Source organism: Pungitius pungitius, chromosome 5 (assembly GCF_949316345.1).
Source record: "Pungitius pungitius chromosome 5, fPunPun2.1, whole genome shotgun sequence".
Lineage (NCBI taxonomy): Eukaryota > Metazoa > Chordata > Actinopteri > Perciformes > Gasterosteidae > Pungitius > Pungitius pungitius.
Window position 1 is genome coordinate 12,770,860 of NC_084904.1, and position 27,661 is coordinate 12,798,520.

General features: G+C 40.5%; 2 protein-coding genes across 2 annotated transcripts in view; one reads left to right on the plus strand and one right to left on the minus strand.

Annotated features, from left to right (window-relative positions):
- The window catches only part of LOC119225439 (versican core protein-like), a 35,886-nt gene extending 33,038 nt beyond the window's left edge, over positions 1-2,848 (plus strand). Inside the window, exons 9-11 of the mRNA XM_037483302.2 lie at positions 456-600; positions 724-906; positions 1,007-2,848. Coding sequence (XP_037339199.2) covers positions 456-600; positions 724-906; positions 1,007-1,164 — 486 coding nt within the window. The 3' untranslated portion in view covers positions 1,165-2,848. The remainder of the gene's footprint in view (positions 1-455; positions 601-723; positions 907-1,006) is intronic.
- A 1,656-nt stretch (positions 2,849-4,504) lies between these two features.
- LOC119224399 (hyaluronan and proteoglycan link protein 1-like) lies at positions 4,505-11,963 on the minus strand. Its single transcript, XM_037481306.2, has 4 exons — positions 11,734-11,963; positions 7,159-7,497; positions 6,024-6,323; positions 4,505-5,852 (listed from the first exon to the last, which is right to left on the minus strand). The coding sequence occupies exons 1-4, from the start codon at positions 11,822-11,824 to the stop codon at positions 5,569-5,571; spliced, it is 1,014 nt and encodes a 337-aa protein (XP_037337203.2). The 5' UTR covers positions 11,825-11,963; the 3' UTR covers positions 4,505-5,568.
- Positions 11,964-27,661: the final 15,698 nt, after the last annotated feature.

Sequence of the window (27,661 nt, forward strand, 5' to 3'; positions counted from 1 at the left end):
TCATGTTAGTGTTTAATCTATAGGAACCCTGTTACCACATGCTACTATGACTGCTCATTCTGTGGCTAAATGTAGCTTTAAGAGCTTATTCATGAATATATTGGTTTCAGTGACTTGTTTTAGTTAAGTAAATATACCCTGCAAGTGTATCAAGTCACTGGGTTCCTGAGTTTAACAAACAGTTGCTCTTTCTTTTGGTCATTAAGTTAAATCACATTGATGGGAAACTTGATGGCTGCTTAAACCGCTAAGAATCTCTCATTTTGGATGACGTCTATGGTTGGAGGTGGTGGTAACAACACCTCCATGTGCGGATTTATTAACCTTTATTGCACTACATTCTTCAGTACAATATAATGCACTTGATCAAGCAGACTATACATTTAGTTAATAGCTGCTCCTAAATTAGGCACACGTGGCCATAATTAATTCTTAATCTTCATTCTTTATTTCAGCATTATGAGAACTGGAGACCCAACCAGCCTGACAGCTTCTTCTCCTCTGGTGAGGATTGTGTTGTAATGATATGGCATGAGGACGGCCAGTGGAACGATGTTCCTTGCAACTACCACCTAACATTCACTTGTAAAAAGGGAACAGGTAAGACATATTCTCTCTTACTTTGAAATCATGGATTTAGGAAGGAAAACATCTTCTGAAAAAAAGGCTTCTGTCTAATATATACATTTTTACTTTAATGTCATCTTCACCTCTGTTTCCTAGTGGCCTGCAACCAACCCCCTCTGGTGGAGAATGCACGTTCCTTCGGTAAGAAGCGTGCGAGGTACGAGATCAACGCATTGGTGAGATACCAGTGCCAGACAGGCTTTATTCAGAGGCACGTCCCAACTATTCGCTGTCGTGGGGATGGGCGATGGGATAACCCTAAAATCACCTGCATGAACCGTAAGTACGAGAAAAAATAGCTCTGGGTGTACGTCACCGTACAACATTTTGAACCAAACCATAATCCTTTCAGAGCTAATACAGGTTTTGTCTCTAACAGCATCCAGCTATCAGAGGACCTTTATCAGAAGACATCAACACAACAGCCTCTACAGTATCAACAACTTCAAGAGATGGCCAGACGAGGCCTTCCGCTTCCAGCAGCAGCGCTACCGGGGAAGAAGAGCCAGGACTGAACACAAGCAGGAGAGGCAGTAATTAACATGTGACGTGATACAGCTTACACAAGAACACAGGGCTGATGTTTGTGTGGAAAGAGGAAAAGGATTCCCCAATTAAAAGCACAGGAGGACTAAGAGAACGTGTAGTTTTCTTACATTTTGGAAGAAGATGGAATGTAGTGCCTTTTAAAAAGATGTTGAATCATGTCTTTTCTTGTCAAGGGGCACAATGTCAATGCGGATAAAATACTTTCAGCCGTCTACTGGAAAAGCAAAAAGTACACTCATCATTCTTTTTCTAACTGCGAGATTTAATTCCTTGTTCTTAGCGCAAACTAGTAATCCATCCATGACTGTTTAATATGTCCGTAGACTGACCGACTGCTATTTAAACTCACCGTAAGTGTTCCTTAATCGTAGAAATAAGCTATTGTGAAATTAAAAGCTTACTTTATGTAAAGGAAACATGATGTTGTCGTGCTGTTCTAAGCTGGACTTCGTTTTAATCAGCATGGTTACATATGCATCTACATTAAAGTCGTAAAATGGAATTATGTTTATTCAATGGGATGACAACAAGTTATCAGAACACAAATCGAGGTGTCAACATATGATCATTCAAAGGGCTCTTAGTTTTTAGTAGAAGATGTATGATACACTGACAGAATTTTCTCTCTCCAGTCTCCAAACCTAATCAGCATGGTTTCTTGGCTTTGATACTTTTACCTCAGTAAACCTCAGTTTCTGGGGAAACATCAACAAATTGTGCCAAATCACCAGTTGTCATCAGCCTCAGCCGTCAATGGATATCATCAATGTTTGTCAAGTTTTTTTGATAGATTTCTATAGCGAGAAGTTTGACGAGTGTATCGTCGTAAGATATTTATTTTGTGTGACTTTTTTCAATTTATATGAGAGTTTCTCTCTAAGTACTCACCGACAAAGCCTTCATCCACTGATGGAAATTGATTTCTATTAGTATTTTCAAATGAAAGAAAAGAAAGTGGCTCAAGCAGCCATATATTTTATTATGTGTGGTGAGGCAATAAATGACAATTAATTGCTTCAGCATGTTTACAATAACTGTAATGCTGTTTGGAATTAAACATCGGTCCTGCTATCATCTTTCATGCTGTAGCCTGTGATGGTTTTCTGGCTTAATCTTTTCATTCTGGAAGCTTCACTTTTCTGTTATTCGTGTCCACTGAAATCAGCCTTTGAGAGAATGTATTTTGTGAAACCCTCAAAAAGACTTGAACATAACGGCTGTTCAGGCACAGATGCATATCATTTATTTTCAAGCTGCTGTTCCTTATTTGTTCTGTAGTTGCAGGTGAAAAAGGATGCTGCCATCTTTCCGAGAAGTTCTCCTCATATATTTGTATTGTATGTTCAAAGGAAACCAGCAGCAAACACAAACTGTCTAAATGGAATGCATTGAAGATAAAAAAAGTTGCTTAACAATACAATTTAGTTGTCTTTTGATCTTTAGTTTGACCAAATAATATGGCGTGCCCCATTAGCTGCAATAATATTGTGTAACATTAACAACATCTTTGTACATGTGGATGATTATGTATCTGCAGAATTTCTTTAATGGCTGTGAATGTTTATGTGTGCCCTTTAGTGTGCATATAATATTGTTTTATATTTATAACTTTTTACTTTTCAATGTGAATGTATGGGATGTTTGTGAAGAGATCAAAAATGTTCTTTTAATCACCAAAGAAATAAAATAAATGTATTATATAATAATTAATTCACTTTACTCCACATTTTTGTTGTGTTTGCCTATCAAGTCGAAATAGTTTACCTATTGTGTACTGTGCTATTGGGTCACTCACAGGATTCAGTATTGGAATAGTGGAGTTGAATGAAAGGGATCCTCTTAGTACTCAGTGTTCATAAGCATGACAGGTACGGGTTAAATGCTTATGTCTGATTCTTTTTTCACGTAAAAAAAGTAAACAAATTGTGTATAGGGATGATGTTCATTCAGAGTCAGTAGTTCTACCAAATGGACAGATGTTTGACGAGTTACGAAACGGAAATAAAAAGATATTAAGTAATTAACCAAACAAGTTTATCTTATTTAATTAATGACAACTCTGGCAGCTGATAGTATGAGACCTAACAAATTAAGGAAAAAACTTAAATCCACCCCAGTCCTGTCGTAGCTGTCCCTCACTCTGGGTACTGTCATTGCCCTTTTTCCAATTAATTTGAATTAAGAGTAGAGACCACCTTGCATTTTTCCCTCTTGGCCAATCAGCATTTGGCAATGGTCTTTCTTTTGGGCTTGAAAGAGCGAGGAAACTGCAAATACCCAGGGCACTTAGATTTTTCCTCCAATTATTGCAAACCTAATTTTAGCATACTCTGCCAGAAAACCTGCTCTTCTGAGACTCCGTTTCTGTCTTCTGATTAAGAGTGCATTTTAAATGTAGTTGGAGGGATTAACAAAGATTTTTTTTTATTTTGTTCTGTCCTACTTTGGGTTTTTTGTATTTTTTTCATTGAAGCCCTTTTTTTTACACATTACTTTATCAAAGACATGTTCACATCATTAAAGATACAGTTTTTATTGTAATTAATGAGGCCTTCTTTCAACACAACAGCCTTCTTCCCTAAAAAGAGTCTGAGAAACCATCGTATCGTGCTTCTTTTCTGTGGAGCAAGTAGTGCAGCGCTTCCACCAGCAGGTTGTGCTATCAGACTAAGCCAGAAGCCTCTCTGTCAGCAGAACACCAGGGAGAAGGGTAGATACTTTATTTTCTTCCATAGAAGCACTCACTCAACTCATCGGAAGTCTAATCATAGTGGTAGGGATTTCTTTTGAATCACAATAGTGCTCTGTAGGTAATAACATTGATTTAGTGCATGTAATGTTTGTATATATCTGGGTTGCTTGGTCGGTTCATTGTGGCTGCACACTCTTGACAGCAAGATTATTATGGTTATTGGCTCAGATGTCTCAGGGGTGATCGGTGGAAAAACCTGGCCCTCTCAGCCCAATTCTCTCTGGGATTTAACAGGCTTTCTTCGTTTGTTTTTGAAAGGAAACCCACCAAGGCTCCTCACATTTACATTTAACTGCTGTCATCTTCTTCAAGCTGACCCCATTCCCATGCATTTGCACAACAAGTATGATGCTGTTCCCTTGGTCAACTTAGTCGTGCACTTGCAGCCCAGTACTGAATTAAACAAAAATGCCAAAGAATAGGTAAACGAGAGGAGTCTCAGCACAATAATGGGTTCAAGTCAATTACATGGTCTCTAAAATGGCAGCTTTAACAATACTAATTAAAGTGTCTGTCAAACATAGGATGTTGAAACAAAAAATGTTCATTGCGGAAAAAGGAATAGTTACAGAAATTGATTTAAAAGTAACATTTTTATTTCAATCTGCTTTGTTGAAAAGGATTCACGGTGATAAGACACAAAAACATCTTCACCCTTTTGTGTGTATACATATGCGCAAGTGTGAGATGCTTTTTCTTTTACAAACAATTTGACCATATGATTAACATGCAGTAAGTATCATAAGTCAGTGTCTGGGGTTAGAAGAAGTAAAACAAAATATTATATTAGTACCTAAAAAGGGGCGCTATCATTTTGCTGTGGAAAACCTTTAGAGCTCCAGCTCTGCATGTCCAAAAGATGGACGTTGGACACAGTTTAATGACAGTGCGCCTAAGAGCCCATAACCTCTGTCTCCTCAGTCAAGGAGCAAATTTTAGCATTTGTTAGTTGTAGTTCTAGCTAGTGCAGGGAATTGTTAACTTTTTGAAAATCAGGGAATGTCTTGGTAAAAGGTTGTGTTCAGTAAAAAAGGGTAAGATGTGTACTTCTGCATTATCCCGCTGAAATCTTGCTTTTTGTATTTACAAAAAACGACACTATACAAAAAAATCAGACAGAATCTGTTTTTGTCTTTAGAAAAAAGATAAACATGTAAAAAACAACAACTGTATGTGTAACTGGGGGTTGGTCTTACAGAAACTATTGCTGGAGATTGATGGATAGTCCATCAATATACTATATTCATATATTACATTCATTTTCTAAAGTTTAAAAATTATCTCCATATGAGTGTGAATACTCCTAACCCCAAAACCCCAAATTAGATGTTTCAAAACCATCAAGTTCTCTTCTCTATCAAATCACTGATACAGCACTGGTTCCTATATTCTAACAGTTTGTGTTGAATTTATTCATTTATCGATTAGAGTGAGAAACAAATACATTTCATGGCTACAAATTTATCCTTCATTGCTTGTGGAAGTACGATGTACAGTTTTTCTTTAGCAGTTATCACAGTTTCATTAAGGCATTGAGCTCATACTAGTTACAAACCCTATTTTCTGTGTGGTGGATTGTAATGGTTGTGTTTGCTTCTCTTTGGTGGTTATGGCTTCCCTGTTCCTACCTACAGCCTCGACTACTTTTTGTAGCAGTAGACGCCATAAGACTTTTGCATCCTATCTGGGAACCCAACGAAGCGCACTGCTGCTTCTGTGGGACTGCAGTTCTTGCGGGGCCTGGAGATGGGGTAGCGGACACTTCCGTCAGCCAACCATCCAGCGTCGCAGCGGTCGTAGCCTTGGAGCTTCCAGGCAGAGTAGATGTGACCCACCTTGGCTATCTCTGCCCCATCGTTTAGGCACGCCTGCACAGCCTCGCCAAAGGTCAGTCTGTCAGGCTGGACCAGCCAGTAGAATTGTCCTGTATGCAGAGAGAGCAAAAGAGATGGTCAGGAAAAAAGATTTTAATCAGATGGGAGAATATTTCATATTCTTTTTACAGGTTTGTCTACCCAACAGGCCATGAATTGCAATGGATCATCTGTTTCAATAATAATAATAATACTTTAATATACAGTTAAAAGTTACCCACCCTTGAGTGCAGTAGCAAAACAGAAGACGTCGTAGAGGCTGTTCTGTTTGTTGCGAGTTCCATAGCTTATGAGGCCGGGCCCTCTGTTACCCCCACAAGGCCCTCTGGCTCTGACCACGGGGTAGTGCACTGTGCCGTCACTCAGCCAGCCAGCATTGCACCAGTCCAGGCCGTCCTTCCAGGCCTGACGGAGTTGATCTAAGTTGGCGACCGAAGCATTCTGATGCAGACAGGCCTTGGTAGCTTGGGCGTAGTTCAGGTTGTAGCGGCCCTCCCTGGGGAAGTACGGGAACACAGCGCCTGAGAGAGGCAGAGGAGATGAAATGGCATTACTTTAACAGGCAGTCTGTGCTTAGTTTTATGATATGGACTGAGACCCTGTTTCCTCATTACTTTTGTTTGCTGTTGACCCCTCTACACGGAATAAACAATCGTCTTATGCAAACCAGGTGTTAAGTTACGGTACACTAAATATCAGAACAGAGTTCCAGACTGCCGCAACTATGGATGCAACAAAATGTTATAATGACTTAAAGAAGAATCCGAAGAAAGAGAAATATGTAGGCTACAAGACTTGATTTCAGAAATGATCTCGTAGTTACCCATCATAGAGTTTTTCTTATTTCACGTTTCATCTCAGTACATTAATTGTGAGCTGTATTTCATGATTGGTGCACATTTTAACAGCTGTATCAAAGTCAACGCAGTAATATTTGTCTGCAGACAGGTTTAAACACACTAAATGATTAAGTGTTTCATCATGTAAGGTTCCATCTTTAAAGATACAATATTGTGATTTATGAAAATATTAGGAGTCAGTCTGATATCTGTTTACTTTTGTTGAACAGTATTCAAATGTCATCATGGCGGAATCAGTGCAGCAGTTTGGATGAATCAGAGCAAGCTGCCTGCGTCTTTTTCCACAAGAAAAGGAAATGTGGATGTTTTCAATAACTACCAAGAAACATTGATGAGAATTAATGAAATACATGCTGGTTTAACTTTTATAAAAAAAGACAAGTAAAATTACTCGTGATAGAGCTTCTAATGGATTCACAGCTGGTATAGTAACTTTTATTTTAAGGTTCAAACCTTAACTCATTTTCTAAATAGATATGAAAAAAAAAAGATTTACCCTTGGCGAGACTTCCTTGCACTTTCAAGAGTATCTCTTGCGTAAAGTCTTCAAAGCCATTGATGATCTCGCAACGGTATGTGCCCGAGTCATCAGTGGAGACATCTTTGAATGTTAAGGAGGCATCATCGTCGTCGTTCATATACACACGGTCGAGGAAGCTTCCGTAGGTCTTCTTGTGGAATCCCATTGAAAGCAGCACATCTTCATTCATGGCTTTATCTTTGGCCACTTTGGTCCATTTAATTCGCATACCAAGGCTTTCAAAGTCCTCGGCATCTTTCAATGGGAGCTGGCAGGGCAGGGTGACGTCGGTGCCTACGGCTGCAAAGATATTGACTAGAGAAAGAAAAAAGAATCATAGAACATTGTCAGGATTTGGTGAATAGGCTTGTGATACTTTTATATTACATTACATTACAGTATTACTTGTATTTACAATGGAGAATGTGATGTACACTGATTTATTTAAGTTAGAGCTATTGATCCCATGGATTGAATCCCGATTGGTTGTCTTGACTAGATTGGCGTGGAACTAATAGAGTCAGTATGAAAACACCATAAATTGGGGACCATTAGCCTTTCCATGTCATACTTTGCCATACATGCACTATGCGTTTTTTTGCACCACTTTGACAACAAGAGTTTGGGTCTATCCTGTATGTTTTAATGGACAGTATTTGGCAACAGCCAGTCTTTCGCCATTGGAGCCAATCGTCCTCTTGAGTCTTCTTAAAGCTTTTTTCAGTCCTGAAACCCACAAAATGTCATCTTAATCTGTAACATTCTTTAACCTGCTCCCTCTGTGTTTTGTTTTGTTTGTCTGCTACCAAATGAATACCCAGAAAGTGAATCAGATGACATGATACTTTGATACATCTCCTCTCTGCCCCCTTTTAACTCACAATGGCACATAATTTGTTTCTCACTATGGGTTCCCACAATCTCCTTGACCTCCGTGATCAGACCTCACAGGGCTTGCTTAGTTAAGAGGACCCAAAACCAGCAAGGAGCCACCTATGCCAGGCAATAATAAGCACCAGATGGATGGCTGTAAACAACCCCTGCCCTGACTCCCACCACTACAGATAAAGACTTGTGTACAATCAACCTCTTAAGTGGAGTCAGACTCTGCCACGCATGAGACTTGTAAGATAATATAGTAAGTACACAAAGGAGGATATACACTGGCATGTTGATTTGAAGTAGTCTGCAGGCAAAGTTATCAATCTAACGCTGTTGTTTTAAACTACAAAACTAAAAACTAATCCTTGCTCTGCTACTGATATATTGTTTATTTTCTTCCCAACAACTCAAATATGAATGAATTGTGTCTAAATGAGTCTGTCTCTCTTTTCTTTCTAAGGATGCCAGCAAATTGAAGCGCCTCCTTTTGAGCGGCAACACTAGAGCCCTGACATACAATTTGCAACATGGGCAACACAGGAAATCGTAGAGGCCGCTGGCTTTGCTGCGGTCTGCAATGATAAATCCACTGCAATGACTTCTTTTCCACCCTGTGCCTGTACTGCCCCAAAAAGTGTCTGAACTTTGTTCAGTGTTGCTCAGATCGTTAGTATTGAGCTCTCCTGCAGAAGGATTTAATTAGCAGAAGCACCCCGTGACAGACCTAATCTACCCTTCACAATCTTGTGCCAGTTTTCCATCCATTTTTTCATTAGACTGCAAACCTGTGTGCCAGAGACTACTTCAGTTAGCCATTCACCACACCCAGAAGCCTCACTCGCCTCGTGCTGGTTAACAAGAAGCAAGGTATTTTACGAGCTGGGAAACAACCTATGTGCTAATGGCAATATTTACTCGCGTCTTTGAAAGCAGAGTTTATAGCAGTTTGGTCAAGAGTCCTCAATGCCAGTTCTGTCAGTGAGAAATGACTCACAGCATCGCCATGCCTCATAAATTCGCTGCATAGGTAGCAGTTTTATGAAGGGTGATTGTGGGATTGAATGACTAAGCCCATGATGACATCAACGCCGGCTCAACAGATGGGTTGCCAACCGACTTTTAACAACGTTTTTAAATATTATACATTTCTGGATAGAATAAAGGCGTCCTATGGAAACAATGTTCTGTACAGTGGATATGATTTGTTACCCTGAAATATGAGCCAGAAGGATGGGATTTATGGAACATCCCAATGTTCAACGTTTTGCAGAGAAAAGCTTTGTATAAATTACTGTATTCACACTAACCTCATACAATACCAATAAATAACTCTTACTGCTGCAACTGTGAGGATCCCTGCAAGACATTAGTTGCAGAAAGAACGACCAGCATGTTCAAAGTAACTGCACACTCTTTCCTGCTCCTGTAGTTACCAGCAGACCTGTCCCACGGGGGGACCATGTGGGCCACACTACACTCATAAAGCAACAGCTTGTTGTGTTTACGTAGAGTCTCAGGAAAAGAGGGACGCCTTTCTGTTCTTTGTCACGCTCAACCCACATCCTATTTATGCAAGGCTCTCTGAGGTCAAAGGTTGTGCCAAATGGTCACATTATATAAAATATATATATTTTTTTTCAAACTGAAATCTTTGGAGTGGAGCTGGAAATCGGCAAGTAATTGAATGCATGTGCATAAAAAATAAAAAAACGACAGCTGCGGCCAAGACCCACTGCCAGTTTATGAACCCAGCAGTCTCTGGATGTCTCTCGCTCTCTCTCTCTCTCTCTGTGTTAAAGTTTTTAATAGCAAGGACTTTGACTCATCTGTTTGTAAAGGTCCTGACTGACTGTAAATTAACAATACATCAGTGGCTAAACTCTACTCAATGGCCTACATATTAGAAAACTACAACAGTTGAACACCTTAACATGTGTTGTGATTTACATTAATGACTGAGCAACATGTTTGATGGGTTCAAACCGTCGTCTATGAAAGAATGGACCTCATCAGAGAGCATTTAGGGGACGTTTGTTTCGTGTGTGCCCCACCCTCTGACAGAGCAGCCCGATATTAAATTCTTTGCAGTACCCCACAGTGTTGTCCTCCTCTGCTGCTGGCCTGCCGGTATCAGTATGGAGAAATAATTAACAAGCACAGCTGGGACAAACATGGGAGGCCAACTCCTACACACTAATTCCAATAAACTCTTTGCAGGCACAAACACAGTGTGGGGGTGTGCATCGCTCGCACGGATAAACAAACATCCTTAGCAAACATCTATAGTAAACGGTCATCAGCGTCATTTGTGAATGAACACAAAGGCAAAACTATAAAATATCGACATTTAATTTTTCCTGGCATCGACACATTTTAAACTGAGCCCATTTTCCCACAAAGCATTTGGCCCTAGCAACAGGCATCAGTAACCAACACCTACAGTGAGCGTTACACCAGACTATTACCTCACAGGGAAAGACCCAGTCATTTGGCTGCTGTTCAGCATGTCTATACATTTAGCTGCGGGTCATTGATCTTAACTTTCACGCTGCCTATTGCCATGGAGGATTCCCAAAAGTTCCCATTGCCGCAGTGACTCAGTAGCTCCGAGAAGGGGAAACACCCCGTGAACAGCGAGACTACACTACATACGGCCAAAAGGAAATATGGTTGGATGATTAAGCTGGCCACAGAAAGTGAGGTCGTACAAGTACAAGTTAGTGTATAGGCACATAGGCAGACACACACTTGTGACATCACTGGCTTTCTGGGAGCATATCCAAGGTCTGACTAAAACAGCTTCATCTCCGGCCAGATTGAAACTATTCTCCCCGGAGACAGATCATTTCCTCTCGTCTTGGAAGAGAGACAGCCGACCCACTCATGATTTGACATCTCCTGAGTCAGCAAGCACGGCTACTGGAAGCACATTAAAAGTCCTTCATAAAACATGAGAGCCTTCTGCTGACACTTTTTAAAGTTTTGTTTTACGTCAGTAGATCTATGCTGGTATTTCGCGACCTACAGTTTCAGCGGACATGTCAGTGTGTCTGAATTAGAAGTGTAGCCGCATAACGATGGAGTACAGGGGTCTATAAATGAATAATAATAAACAAATAGTCTTTCTACAGGTTTTTTTGTTGTTTCAGTCTGAAGAGGAAACAACTGATAAAATGGCAGAAAACTATTTTGTCACCCTAATCAGTATTACGTTCATAAAGACACAAACACCATTAGCCCAGTTTGAGCCATTGAGGCCCCTATGAGCCAACTTAAGAGTACTAAGTATTAAACGGTGGGGGTTCATTCATTGCTGCATGAATGACAGAGGGATTTGGAGTTTTCACCAGCTAGTCCCTGCTGTGGTGGTCTTTATGGAGGGAGTCAGTGAGGCACTAGTTCGTCACACTGCATGTGTGTGTGTGTGTGTGTAAGAATGTTACCCCAGAGACGCCACTGTTACCTGCTGCTACAAAGACCCTCTTGTTACACATGCCCGAGATGTGGTACCAATTTGCTCAGGTCCATTACGCGGCTCATCCTCCAACTCTTTTTAATTCATGCACGGTACGATTCTTGCACATCAACACACACGCACTGACATATAAATGGCAGCCAAACAAGACAATCACTAACATAATTAAAATCCAACTGTGACACAAATCTTACCTGTTGGTGTTGATGGATAGGGCAACAACTGACTGCATGCACTGCCAGCCAGGGTCAGGGAGATCATTGTGATGCACAGAAGACTCGTCATTTTCTCTATTTTCCACAATAGTTCAAATTACAAAACTTGAAAGGCACAAAAGTCAGCCTGAACTACCTTTTCCTTCGTTTTTAATTTGCATTTATCTAGCTGTTCCTCTTTCTGTCAGTCTTTGCAGCAGCCGTCTGTAGTGCTATTGGAAAGTTGAGACTCCTCACAGGTCCAGGCAAGTGCCTTTTATTGTAGCCTTACATGGTTGAGACCCCTCCCCTTAACCCTCAGCCCATCACCATGCTCTAGAGAGAATTAAAGAGATTCCTCTGAGAAATGCCATACACGCAATAATTAAACAAGTTTTCTATTTAGAGACATTGAATTAAACCTGAAATAAAATTATTTCACATCACTTGTCCAATGACTGCAACCATGTTATGTTTTCACTCTAACTCTTATGTCTGGTTATGGTCTCATAATAAATCTTCAATTACACAAATCACAGCTAATGTTCATAAGTTCCTGAGCCCCTTCCCCTTGACTCCTTATATTTATTATTATTACTGTCCTCTTTGCTTTCTTTGCCCTTCGATTTATTCTTTACGTACGTTTAATTTGTTTTATATTCAACATCGTTGAAGTGGCTTCACAAACATCTGTAATTAAGAACCAAGTCTGCTGATGTGCCCCCTCCCCACGATTGCACACTTGTGCAGATGGTATGAATTGTGTCAGCACGTTTCTCTCATCCCTTCCGATGCCGTAGAGGAGCAGAGACACCAGAGTGGCTCTTAGCTCAGAAGAGCTGCGACATACATTTGTGACCAGCCGTGAGCAGAGAGAGACTGTGTGGTCCCTCCTAAACGTTTTCTCAGCCGCCCGGACGGACTTTGAGAGATTGCAATGGCGGGGAGTGGTGCGACACGCTGCAGATGCTCTTCTGGACCTCTTCAGCAGTTATTACAGATGGGACAGATCAAGCTGTTTTTCTTTTTTCTCTATCTCCCAGTTTCTCTGCTCTGCCCAGTCTGCCAATATTTCAAACCTAGCAGAGATGTCAACAGCGTACACGGTGGGCCTCTGTTGTATATTCTAAAGTCCAAGCTCACCCTGGGCCCATCCTCTGTGCCCTTAACTCCAATCCCCTGGAGATCTAAGAACTGTTTAAAAGGATATGTGCCCTAGTGCATAGAGGGACATTATAAAGAGATGTGAGGACACTCTGACTCTGATCCACACAATGACTTCACTGTGAGAGCTGCAAACACCTCTGGCAGCATCTGTGAGATACTTTGAAAATGTCAAAGACAATGTAGTTCTACAACTGTAGCAATTTTGCTGTTAACAATATTATTGTTGCAGCCGTGATGGAGCCGTGAAATAAACCAGTTTGACCAACAAAGTGTTATTTGGCTGTGGCAACATGTGTTGCCAATCCATCAACAGATGTCTAAGCCACATCCGAAACTGCAAATATTTGGGTGGTCAAACAGCTAGATGGATGGATCAGTCTTTCCTTTCCTTTTTTATCCCGCCTCCGTTTGCATCTCCTGCTCATCCAAGTAGAATTTTGATAACTACGGCATGTTCTTCTTGAATGTAGTTCAAGTATATGTTTTACCTGTATAATTGAAATTCAGATTTTCCGAACAGGCACTTGGCTTATAAACTCTAAAGATTTCTTCACAACATATTACAAATGTTGAATTTCAGGATAATTGGTGTCACAAAATTTGACAGCTTGACACCTTTTAAGGATATGATTATAAATACAGAAAGACAAGCTTTATGTACCAACTTGAAATGTCTGTCTATTTTTCATTGCATTTGGCTTCAATCAATGCACCAAATATTCTACCAAACCTAAATGTATTTAATTCAAAAGTATTGATGTTTATCAATATATAAACGTATAACATGTAGTAATGTATAGTCTTTGTTACAAAATAAGCTTCCTTGGAGATTAGTATTTCCATGTCCATCAACACAGTTTTACCAGTATTGGCAAAGTTGTTGCTAGTGTGTCTCTCTGTAAAAATCTTCTCATGTTAAGAGCCTGGTACAAATTTTGCATATATCTTAAAATTGGATATTCATTATACATGCAGTTTACAGAGTACAGAATGTACTAGCCTGTATAGAAATATATTGGATGTCTTGTGACTCAGAGGAGTCCCACCCAGAGACTCTTTCTGTTGTGTCAGGGCCAAGTCTCAGGGCCATGAGCGCATTCACAGCTGGTTCTCTGCAGCCTGAGCTTCCAGCCCTTGGATGGGTGGTACGATTCATTTTAACACACAGCAGCTCTATGCGTCCCAAGCCATTAGGAAAGGATGGCGTTCGTAAAGTGAGAGTCAGCACATTTGGGTGTCTCTTGTCTACAAACAGGTTGGACAGGAAAAGGCCAAAGCCAAACGAGCATGTGTTGTCCCATGTTAGTCTCTTTCATATTAGCCAGTGCTAAACACGTGGTCCTCGTTATCTGAAATAGTGCAACACTTGATGAGACATTAGACATTAACATTTCTGAAGGTGACGCTTAATACACTGTTAGCTCCTGGTAATAAGGCAGAGATTAAACGATGACGTGAGGAACATTGGGCTTTTAAAGTTCTGGGTGGGGTGGGAAAGCAAAATGTGTTTGTAAGCGAGCAGAGCCGTTCTGACGCCACAAAGCTGTTATCTGAGGGACACATCTCTCCTCCTTTCCAGCAGAATATGGAACAAAATGAGCAAGTTGAATTTTGCATTTTGAAATTAATTTTCTGTCATGGGATTCTACAGAGATCGCTCCGCGCCAATGGCCTTCGCTCCCCTTCACTGGTGGTTCTTTGTGCAACGGCTGAAAGGCAGCGACTCGTACTCATTCCCAACTGTCAAATACAGTTGCTGGGCCCGTAGGTATCTGGCACCAACTCAAAGTGCTGATTCGAATGAAACCCGATCCGCATTATTATTAGACACTCTGCAAACGATATATCATTAGAAGTGAGAGCGTCTACGTAGTACAGGTGTGAGGTGGAAGGGTCAAACAAACACTGGACCTTTATCTAGGAGACCACTTTTTGTGTCTCATGAAACAAAACATTTACTTTATTTAATTTCTTTCCTTTTTATTCAAGTAAGTTAGCATCGACCACACTCTTTTCCAGAACACAATTAAAAAGTTTTGTTGCCTTAACCTAAAGTGCCTTTTGAAGTTAGAGAGAAAAAATACACTATGTACGGCAGCGGTGTCCGATAGGTCGAATGCGAGTCCGTGCCAGTTGATCGCCTGCCATTGAAGAAATGAATCACAACAAGTCACGTATGCGCGGTTGTGCGGGAGCTAACGGAAAACTAATGCTAAGGTCAATTAGTGATCAGTGCTTACTAACGGATGCATTTAATTTAATTTAAAAGCAATCTTGGCTGTCTCCAATCAGGGCAAGTCATCCAGTAAGCTAATCACCAAGAATGTGTGGATGTTTTTAAAAAAAAAAGCACGACAATATTCATATGTCACTTTTCAAACATTTTATTTTCAATATGATTATGCTAAATCCACCAAAACGGAGAAGGATTTTAGCCCCATAAATACAGGACTTCAACGTAATTGTTTTGTTGTGATTTGATTTTGTTTCTCTTCTTGTCTTTGGTATCCGACCATTGTACCCATTTATAGAGGTGGACCATAATTCAGTACATCTGCTTTACTACAGTAAAATGTGTACCTATACTTTACTTGGGCCTTCCACTACATTGTTCTTCTGCTCCTGGTACATTTCTAGTCAATTTGTGTCACTTTGACAAACTACAACATTGTATGATAATGCATTTGTCACAGTTCAGCTTCTCTCACTTCGTTTCACACGCCTAATCAGATCATTTAGTGCACCTGTTAGTCACAACGCCTCGTCAGCCCACTCACTGTCACCTGCGGCCGCACCTGCTTTCTTTAGTATTTAAGCCCCTGTCTCACCCACACTTGGGGTCGGATCGTCTGCACTACCATGCGTGACGCTCTCCGTAGTTCTCGGCAGATTTCCGGAAACCGTAGCCCTTGGTCCCTGACCAGGAGCTTCCCTTGAAATCCGAACGAAAGACTGTATTTGGCATCGTTGTCCTGTGTGAATGAAGCGTGGTTCAAGGCCCGCTCTGTGCCCACCACACCCTACCACAGCATTAGTATAATCCAAGACCTACAATATGGAAGAGAGACGTTTTGAGAATCAAAGAGCATTTGGGGTTTTGATACAATACATACATTTTTCTGTTAATCATATTACATAATTAGCAAAGAACTTTTTGTATTGACTTATCTTTATATAAACCTGTTTTAAAAACTGGTGTAGTATGATCTTAGTAAAGTTAGTTCTAAATAGATCACAATAATATATGTCTAACGTTTTTTTTCTGATCAGACCGTGATATTTAATTTTCAAAACATTCAGATCATGGTTAGTGTCCTGTTTGCCAGTGCACGCTAACTGCACTGATCCTCACTGTTTTAAGATTCAAGCTTCAGTATCAATCCATCACATAAAACCTGTTATTCGTGTTAACAGGTACAGAAGAAAATATTGAAATCCTTCTGTGACACAAGTAGCAGCTTGTGTCTGCTCCTCTCGGTTTCCTTGTTCTCCTCTTCCCACCAGGCCGCTTGCCTCCTTCTTTCACTGGGACAGCCAAGCTCCCTCCAGGGGGCCACTGGCTCCGAGTTAGCTGCAGCTGCTGAGGACTCACTGAGAGTCAATCCAGTTATACGACCTCTTACGCCAGTAATTTGAGTTCACAATATTGAGTCACGTAGTCAAGGGAGGTTGTTCACCTGGTCGGGTGCCTGGATGTTGGCAGGAGGTTTTAATGCCAACAACTATAGGTTTTATAGTTGATAAAATAAAGCACTGTGGAAAAACCGCATGTCATTACTTTTATTGCAGAACCATTGACGTTTTGAAAACCAATTGTTACTTAATTACAAGTCGTTCCTGTGAATGTACGTACCAAAGGGCCAAAATGTGACTGGAGTCAAATTTCCATCTGTGCGCGTGCATTCACGGCCAATAAAGCTGATTCTGAGTCTGAGAAAGTGCGAACACTAACTATAGTCTGCCAGTGTGATATCTGTGTGTTCCTCTTCACTGACATTCAAACAGTGCAGCTTTTAAAACCTTTATCTGATCGTTCTCTCAAATCATCAACACTAGTTATGCTAATGGTATTTGATTTATTTAATACAGCCAAAAAACAAATTGCCTCAAACAGCTTCAAAAGGTAGAAACTTGATCCACTATTTCCCTGGGATTACTTCTTCAAAATCAAACCAAATGTTTTAGGTTTTTTTTTCTACATACCAGACAGCACGTGATTTTCATCTTACAGAGACACGAGACTTGCTGAAGACATCTCTTACATCACAGTGATCATTTGATCACTATTACACATTTTGATGGATGGAACTCATTTGTGTTGATATACAATATGTGATGCAGTAGATGATAAGTTTTAGTTTGGATATACTGTAGTTTCATATTTTACACAAATTAATTTATCCCGACAACAAATTGTAACATAAAAAAAAAAACATTTCCCTATTTTCATATGAGTGGAAAGCTGTAAATGGCATACTGAATACTGTGAGAAGAAGGCGCCATGGAAACCTTGATGTAATTACAGTATATCTTCAGGCCTACATTCTTTCCCCTGGGCTTCCAGGAATGAATTTAGAGTGTACATTGGCAATGTTAGAGAATTCAGATTTGTCCCTGGAATACGTTTTTCATTTATGTGGAACCAATATGCATTCAGTTCTTTCTGGTAAAAGGGCCAAAAAAGTGCGTACTACCATGACTTGTAATGTGCAACTATCCAAATGATTACTCTCTTCCCCCTTGACTAGGACTGTTTTCTTCATTATTACTCTACACTAAATGACTCTTCCTGAACTATAAATTAGACCTGTTGAAATGTCTGCAGGTCAGGAAAGCTGCTGTAAATAACTTTTTTTAACTAGGTTTTTTATTTGATCTGCCATCACTCAACATCGTTGAGTGACGAATAGATCTAAGGTTGGCATTGAAATAAAAGATACACATAGGGGTTGAAATGCCATGTTGAGCCAGGATGAGACCGAATACCAGAATGGGTTTAAAAACAGCTTGAGAGGAAATTCAGCATGAAATAACAACTGCAATCTTAAGGGCTGTAGTGCTCTGTGGAAAGATATATGATGAATGGCAAATTATTGCTCCTGTACATATTTAATGAATAAGGAGTCAGCACTACAGCCACATCATGACTGATTTAAGACGCCTTCAAAAAAGTCATACAATCCATGTAGACTTCAGGGTCCCAAGTGGCGCTGAGGCCAAGGATGCGGGCGGGGTCACTCAGCCACCTGGCTGCGTGAATAAAAGACAGACATCAGCTTCAATCGCTTCTCCTGCATGCTGTTTACATTTCACTTCCAGCTGGTGGGCTTTCAGCATTCATTTTTGCAGTTTGGAAACAGATGGTCTATGAAAAAAAGACTAAGATCACAACTGTACAATGCTTGAAAATGTCAAGTGAAGTGAATCATACACACATATTCACACACTTAACTCATAAGGAGCGGAAAAATGTCAGTTAAGCACAACGTTTTTATCAATGGAGAAAACGTGCCGGAGACCAGCTGGACGTGTGTGTGTGTGTGAGAAGTAAAGTATATGTGGATTTCCAGCAAGCCGCCGGTGTAGTGATGTCATGGAGTCCATATGTTGTTGGAGGCTGAAGGTGAGGACTTGAAAAAAAGGACCTGGTTTCAAGATGAACTTAATATGATTCACTGAGTGTGTTTAACAGAGAGCAGTAATCACTCCAGAGCAGTTCCTTCATTTGTAAATAATTAGACATAACCAACCTATTTAAACATTTACACAAAAACTGACTTGTGTAAGCTGACTTGTGTTTAAAGGAATAGCACATCTCCAGCTGTTAGAAAGGGCTCTCACTTATAAGCACGCATTTAAAGCTTATATTAAACAAAAAAACAAACAGAAGTCACTGTTCTAGCTTGGAAAGCAATGGCTTGACAAAAACCCACAAATATTAAAACAAATATATATTTTAATGAAACTACTCCTGCACAGAGAAATGTGCATGTTTGTTTTAGGTCACTTTGCATGTGTTGCATTAACAGATTATTGGGCAAAAATGGTAATTTTTTCATCAAAACAACAATCGAAGCCTCACATGTAAAGAATCACGTTGTTACTAAAGGTACACCAATTACATTTACATCACAGTAGTGCTTCTCCTAACATGCCACACGCATGGAAGACTGCTGCAAACGCTGACCTCGTAGGTCAAACATTTAGTTTCCTTAAACGTAAAAATGGGACATTTATTGCTAGACGACCATAAACAGAGACAGTGTTCGGTTTGTTTGGGTCGTCTCGCGTCTGAGGAAACACTAGTCTGAAAGGGCCCGCATCCATTTGGCGGCATGAGATTTACAGCCGTAGGACTCTTGGACTGTCAAACCCGCTGCTGAGCCGACTCACCCGTGGCCCAGCTAATGGTTTGAAACAAGACCGTTGGCTATAGGCCGACCCCCAGGTCTGTCCGCAGCCCCTCCCCTGCCACACAGCATCTCTTCTCACAGAGGAGCCTTTGTGTAACGGAGAGGGATTTGTTTCCTTCCTCTTGTCTATCCTGCTGAACAGAGCCCTGTGTGAGGGTGAATTATACAAATGGAGGGATGGTTGTACATTTAGCATTAATTACTCTACCCTGCAATTGTGGTTATTACAGCCTATGTATCTCCCTGTCTGGTTTTCATTCCACTTTCGGTCAGAAATCGATCTATATTCCCATGCAACGCGCCCTGCTCCACGTGCTGTGCCATCTTCATATAAAATGTACCACCTCTGTGCTTTCCTCCACAAATTAGATAGCAAAAATGAAAAATACTTGTACAAAAAAGAAACATTTTGCTGAATCACAGAAAATATCAGAGGGGATAATAAGGCTTAACACCAGAGATTATTACTAAAGTGTGAAAACACATTTACTCCCCAACGTCTCAGGAGACGCAGTGTTTTGCTGTGATCACACTCCAAGGTGGACTTGCGTCAATGACTCAGAGAAACATAGTTTGGGAAACACAGCCCACTATGACGTGTTTTATAATTCATTTCGAAATATTAATGGTCAACAAAGAAATCAAATAAGAAATCCACTTATACGAGGAGGCCTGAACACCAACAGACCCCACCCAGTCGAACAATTGGACCGATTTTTGGAAAACAACCCATACGTTTCTCGAGGTTTTGGATGTATCCATAAACCTTTTCCTGGGGAAAGATTTATCTTAATCCTGTTTTCTGCTGATGCTGCCATAAAACACAAGAGCCTTCAAGCTATCCCAGTGCAGCAACCAGGCTATGTGGGTTCAGATAGACCACCCTACAAGTCTGTACAGACAGAACCTTGAATGGGTTTAAGGGCAGTGTTGTAGTGCAATGGCCACCCGTTCATATACTCACTGAGGTCCCCTCGATTTGATGGATTTGATGGAGGCTTTTGGCGTCAGTGTCATCTGTTCTCCTGTGTTTTGTAAACCTCTGCCTTATGTTCCATTGTTTAGTAACAAAATAAAATACATAAAAAGTATGTGTCTTGTGGGATTCCAACTAACTTTAACTGAAGATCACAGACTCCCAATTCTTTAAACATTTGACAAGACCAGGGAATTTTCATATAAGGAATATAAAGTGCAGAAACGTTCCAGAAATGTTCCAGAATTACCACTACTGGATAAAGTGACACTTCTCTTTCAAAGCAGGACCGCTTAATGCTCTCTTTATGCATCCCTTTACTGTTTCCCATTCGTCCTTTCTCTTTTCCACCAAACACAACACCCCTCCATCATAATGCTCCTGTTCTGCCCTTGAAAGCGTTTTACAGCTTTGGTTATTGTCTGTTCTCAAACAGCCGGGCTGACTGTACTGCATTTTACCAGGGACATCCTGGCCTGTAGCTGCTTCCCTCTACTTTGCAGGATGGAATAGCTTCCAGGTGTCCCCTACAGAGGAGGGCAATGAGAACATTTGAGGTAAGATTGCCCAGAATTGACTCGTGCTTTCTCCAAACGTCGGCCAAATGCTGCTCATGTGTCAGCTGCTGGTTACATCTAACAGATTTAAACCGATGCAGTGACACCATGTCTTTGGTAATCTTTTACTTCAAAATTAACGCCATCACTACATGTCCGCTGCAGGTCTCTCTTTGACAATCAAAGCATTTCCAAATAGGGCATTTCGCTGCATGCAATATCATTGCAGCCGGTATCAAAGAGACACGATGAGGCCAGGCGTCCAGGGGGAGATCTATCTTCATGTTCCCATCTCATTGAGCAGGGACTCAGCAGGATGTTACACCTGAGCTGGTGTTTTCATGTGGAAAACCGAAACGCAGAGCCAATAAAACATTTGCAGAACCATGTGTGGAACCGTTATGTTCTTAGCGTAAAGGAGTACATACCACGTGCAACAGCTTGACAGCTCAGTTCAAAGAACCGCTGTGTTTTTGTGTGCAACAAAAAGCCCTCTGAGGCAAATTTGTGTGTTTCAGGCCATACAAAACAAATTGAAGTCAAACAATGCACATGGTGTTTCAGCCAAGGATAGCGGGACGGCCTTTGTGTTTTGTTTTTGTCAAAGCATTTGATTTATTGGTCGTCTGTGGAGAAAAGGAATTTCAACATATCTAGGCCAAATGTTTCTACTTACTTAGCTTAAAAATGATGAGGTCAGAGAACCAGAACAAGGTGAGATATTTAAGTCAGATACAGTCGTGTGTTTTGTTAGCTGTGGAGAGGTAAATTGTTGTTCACTTAATGAAGAATCTTTAGTTATGCATTATGCATTAATGTATGAAGAATGACCACACCCACCCATGTGATGTTGCAATTGCTGTGAGTCACAATTTGGCCAAAATAAGAAATGTCTTACTTCATATCTCCACATTTGAGCAGTTTTTTCAACGACGGCCTTTCAACACATTGTGAAAGGTTGATAGATATGAGGCATGTTAGACATTATAGTCTAAGGTCATGACACTAAACTGCAACAGTGGCAATCTGTCACAAAGAGTAAGGGAAGTAAGAAATAACAGCGTCATTTTTTTATTATTAGTTATTGAATGTGTAATGTCAGATTTATTCAGTTTGAAGTGTGCTTTAGCTCAACCCTTTTGGATTTTTTCAATACTATGATTCCAAAGGATCCTTTTTGCCAGCATTCATCACAACCACCTTCCACCCATCACTCACACAACAAGAGTTTAGTACAGAGAATCCATCTCCATAGACACTCAACTCCATGGGGAACCGACAGTCATAAGTTGCCTGCTCTCTTGTTCTAATTACTCCGTGATGTACGCTTTGTATCCAAACTGGAGTCAAACTGAAATTAAACAAGTTGATGTTTTAATTAATTTTACTTGCGCTGCTCAGCTTTGAGGGAGTCCCTGATCCGCTCGCAGTAACAAGTGGACCCCAGTAGGACCCTGCATGATTGCATCGCTGTCCTGCCGTCTCCTACAACATCACGATTACAATGTGAATCAATCTAGTAGAGCCAGGGGAAGGAGAACTTAAATCGGTAATGTATATAGATAATGTTAAGAGCAAGGTTCCCTGTTGGATTTTCAGGGCATCAATATAGCAACTACTTCATATGGATGTCTACAAGAGCACGTTGCTCTCCTGTGTGTATTAAGAATGTCTGTCTTGTTGGCTTAACCTTTTAGTGTATAACGCTAAGCTGAAAATGTAAGTGCATGTTACATTTGGTGGTCAAACTGCCGTCGTATTGATGTAAGACTTAAGCTCAACGTTCCATCCTTTTATTGTTTTGAATGCAATCACAAGAATAACGTTATAACTGCTGGACACTCTGCTTTTTGCATTCTTCTCAAAAGCCCTGTGATGCTGACTGATGATGGGGGGAGGCGGGGGGGGGGGGGGGATTTTTTGGCTTCGGTTCGGAGACGGATTGAAAAAAACAAACAGTATTTGTCTGATGTTCTGCTGCAAATACTCAACACTGATCCATTGTTCCAAATACGGGTGGAAAACATTTGGTTCCACTTATTTTCTGAGGGGTCCCATGTGCTTCCTTTAGAATTACAGGCAGCTGGGAGGGACACCTCAGATTTGGTTTTATCTGATAATGTTCTGTTAGGATATCTTCTTTTTAGAGCAGATTAGGGGAAGAAGCGCAATTCGATGTCGGACTTTAGAGCATGTGGCAGGGCTTTGGGGTCGAATGGAGCGAACCAATAATACCAGAATGACCATGAGAACATTAACCCGACACCCCTACGGTTTTGTTAAGGCACACAGATCAGTTACTGACAACTGATGTTGTATTAAAGGAACTTAATAAAATACGTCAGTTTGCAGTGACACAAGCTGCATGGGAGGAAATAGTAATGTACAATTCATTATAGCTTAATCCAATGAATCCTTGCTAAAAAAGAGTTTATAATTAACCTAAAGTGTACCTGATGGAAACTCTCTGAACATACAAACCACACAAAAGCAGCACATGACAAATCCAGAGCCTGATCTTGTGAGCAGACAATTAATGCACAGCACCATAATAATTCTAACATCATATAAATTGCACAATGAACTTTAACATTCAGTTAATCAAAATAGAGCACATATTATTGCATGTGTCACCAAGCAAAACAGTAATCACAGAATAATGAAGTGAAGTAATCAACATGAACTAAATTGAATCCCCCAGAATAAATCCTCTGGTTACAATCAACAACCTGGTAATGTGCCCTCGTCTCTACTGGACTAATGAAGAAAAACAATTTATTGAATCAAGTTTACTCACAAGTTGTTGAGCAAAAAGACATCACAGGCAGACTGTTGACTGTGATATTTGGGCAGCTTCATAAATCTTCAGCCTGACATATAAATCCATTCACTAATGCTGCAGCATTAACATGATGATTTCAACCACAAAAAAACTGTCCCTTTGATCCTCAACAAAATGTATTCAAGCTATAACACAAATTATTCCTGGATATTAATAAAATATTCCAGAATCAATATGAAACTCAAATGTTGTACTTATGCATCCAGCAGTTTTCTTTATCAATGTTTCCTTTTGTTCGATATAAACTATTATCCCAACACACCACTCAGTAGGTCTCAGTAGGCACTTTTTTGCCTTCCTGTTACTGAAAAATGAATGAGTGTGAAAATAAAAAGAATATGTTCTGTTATAAACTGACCTGTTGTATTTACTACAAGCTTTGTTTTCAAACTTTACACCAAACAAACTTCAGTAAAATTGTAGTTTCAGAATGGACCAAACATTTACAATTGAATTGCCCGACATTCACTTAAAAATACTACAATTGATTGACTACAATTGGCACAAATAGTTGCAACCATGTTGCTCTTATGAAATGTTGTGTCAAATTTCGGCTTAAACCAGAGCGTAACTCCTTGAGCAGATTCGCTTGTGAGTGACAGCCAGCAAAACACCAACAGGAAAGCTTAGTAAAGTTCTCTGCAAAGAGAGGTTCATGCATGGCTTTAACTCACTATGCACACAGTGTTCCCTCTGTTCTGATAACTCTACGTGCTAATAAATCAGTAAATGCCAACGCATGGGCTGCACAAAATGTGCAGATTTAACTAACAGCAAAACAGGCTCACATAAATATCTTATCACACACACGAGCACACAGCACACATGAGTGTTGTTTAACGGGGAGGCAGAAACGTCCCATAAAGACAATGTGGATTCAGCTGTGAGCCAACTCAAGAAAGAAGACACGGCATGCAGTTTCATTAGCGATGAGATAACTTGACTTCACTGTTACACCCATCACAAAGAAAGGGCATGTGTTCACCCAGGGGAAACGCTCCAACCATTTTTTTATTGAAAAATGAACTTGAAAGAATATCCTTGGCTGAGCCCTTGTTTTCTAGGTGCCATGCATATCATGGTGTAGAAATGTTTTGTATTAGGACTAACACCTAGTTGTTTGAGTATTTGAAGCACACATTCTCAAAAAAAGAGAGAGGACACAATTCAGTTTAGAGCAAATGAGGAGCAGGTTCGAAAGTGTGTGCAACATGTTCACATTAAATACCGAGGAAGTGACCAAGTCATGATAATTGGAAGCAAACTTCAAAAAGAGACCCTCCCCTGCATCCTCTGCGATTGTAATGACTCTCCTTCTCACTCCCCGGGCACAATGTGACGTTCGTACCAGTCAGACTCAGTCGGCGTCAAAAAAACACTTACGCAGTCATGCTTTCTGTTCCCCAATTTTGCCATCAATCCTTTTGCAAGTTGTTTTGAATTATTTCCAGATTTTGAGAAGGACTTTTTTTGCACATGGACAGACATTTTGGTCCTCACAAAATGGAACGTATGATTGAAAACATTGATATCCATTGTCCCATTACACATGTCTTAAGTTAAGGGACGCTAAAGGGTAAAAATGGCACTAAATGTACAAAGTTGCAGCAGATCTACTTGCAGACCGTGGCAAAACAATCCCGCAGGCTTCAAGGTTGTGTCTCAACATGAAAACGAAAACAGCTTCAGCAACAACAGTTTATAGCGCAGCCTAAAAGAAGTGACATTTCTCTAAATGGTGCCTATGCTGTGCAGTCATGACAAATGAGGGGACACTGAGTGGAATCCAGGTGACATTCTTTGGCTGACTGCCTTTTCTCTGCTCACCCAGGGGAGTAATTTCACACTCTTGAGAGGCTCCTGCACACATTTTTCAAACAGAGAGAGAACGGAAGCAGCTGGAATGGATGGTAGCATTTGATTTCCCATGTGTGCCCCTGATGATGGGTCCGTTTTTGAGAAGTTTCATGGATTTAAAACTCTGGAGTATTCTGAGGATGGTTTCATGAGGTGAAATGAACTCTCTGGGCAAAAAGAAGACAGAACTTCATGTTCGTTTCAAAATGAATCTCAAAACCACTTGTCTTTGGTTTTGCCTTTCCATTCCTCTCAAAAGATTGTGTAGGAAAGCAGGGGGATACAACAGAAAATAATAATACAAAACATAAGTCTCTGATATAACGACAACACCAACGCTATCTTTTTTTCTCGCGTGAATTCTTGAAACGTTATTTTTCCTGCTTTTTGACAGGTTTATGGAATAGCGCTAGCTTGTTTTCAATTCCAACACAGTTACCACAGCCATGGAAAATGCTTTTCAAGGCCAAAATAATTTCTGTGCTAAAACAGTGTCAAATAAAAGCAAAGAAAGAGGCAGTGAACATGAGAGGCAAACAGGAACACAGGGAATCAGCAATAACATAATACATAACCATTATGTTCTTATCATCAAATATCAACCATTAACATATACTGTATATAATGCAGGAAAATAATTTCTGCTGACCAGCTGACCAATACACAGTTTATAGACTGGGCAGAAAAGCTATTGAAATGAACGAACTATTGAAAAATGGAAACAATTGAAAAGCTTGTTTTACCCTTTAAAAGCTCCTTTTAACGACCACTCAGGCTTTGGCTCAACGCACTAATTTGTATATGTGTTCAATGAATGAGCCCGTTCTATTCATATTATCCCATGATCAAACGTCAACTTGCGTGTTGTAATGAGTGTGCTGATTATTGTACTGTGCAATCACTCTTTAAGATGATCTATAGGATTTTCCGAGCATCAATGTGGTCGCCAACAACAATCGGCTATATAAGGATGTAGTGGAGTAATGCTACAGGCTTTGCATGGAGTCCTTCCCTCTCTGTCTGTGTCATCAGGGTGTTAACACAGCCAGCCTGCCATGCATGCTTTATTGCACTCTTGTGTACTTGAGCGCGCCCCACTGGCCCAACTCACACCTACTCCTCTGCACTGGACTCCTATAAATCCATCCTGACCATCGCTGTTGTTTCTCAAAAGTACCAACCGTTGGGTGTCCCTCAGGCAAACAATGTACATCTGTTAGTTTTGCTGTCGCTTATACTGTTATCAAAGTTGGCTCGTGGCCATGTTGACAGCCATTGAGAGGTAATATAAATACTCACATGCTTTTATTCAGCGCACCTTAAAACCTGTTATTGTGAGAATCAGTATCAATATTTTGTTATTCTGTCTTAATAAACAACAATCACCTCTTACCTCTGCTATGTATTCATGGCATCTGCAGAGCAGGAGAGTCATGAACAACACCTGGAAGTAAATCCCACAGTTAACTGAGTTTACAACCATTCAAGCACAATGTAAGGCAGGTCAAAGGTCAAAGCCAATCAGTAGTTTTCAATAAATGTGACAAAGCACGGAACTCTTGTCAACATTCACTCTCTCTGTCACCCTACATTCTTCCCACAGGGAGACCAGGGTCAGACAATAAAAAGGACAGAAGATTTCTGTGGACCGTCCTTCTCCCGGTGCACTTTATGAGACAAGGCTTTACAAAACTATATTACATATAATAAATGATGAGTAAACCAGCTTCATTCATCTGACACGGTTCACAACATGAATAGATATATCATTTTTCTAGTAATACACGGTTCCACTGAAGAACTTTCACCATGTAGACACAGAGCTGAGTGTAGGCACAGTCAGGTCCTCTTCTCGCTGGCTGTGATATGTGTGTTTGAACAGGCACACTGAGCGCACACAGAAATCGCAGGCAGCCTTTGAGTTACACGCCACAAACAGCGAGAGGCAGACAGCTGTGTGAATGCAGGTAAACGTGTTTCATCCCTTCCTCTGTAGATCCACCATGGGTATCACATTCCTGCAAAGGTATGAGGGTGAAAAACTTTTTGCTGCCTGCTGGTCCAAACGCCGGATTAACTTCATTCAAACAAAAGCATTAGGCCGTAGGAACCTCTC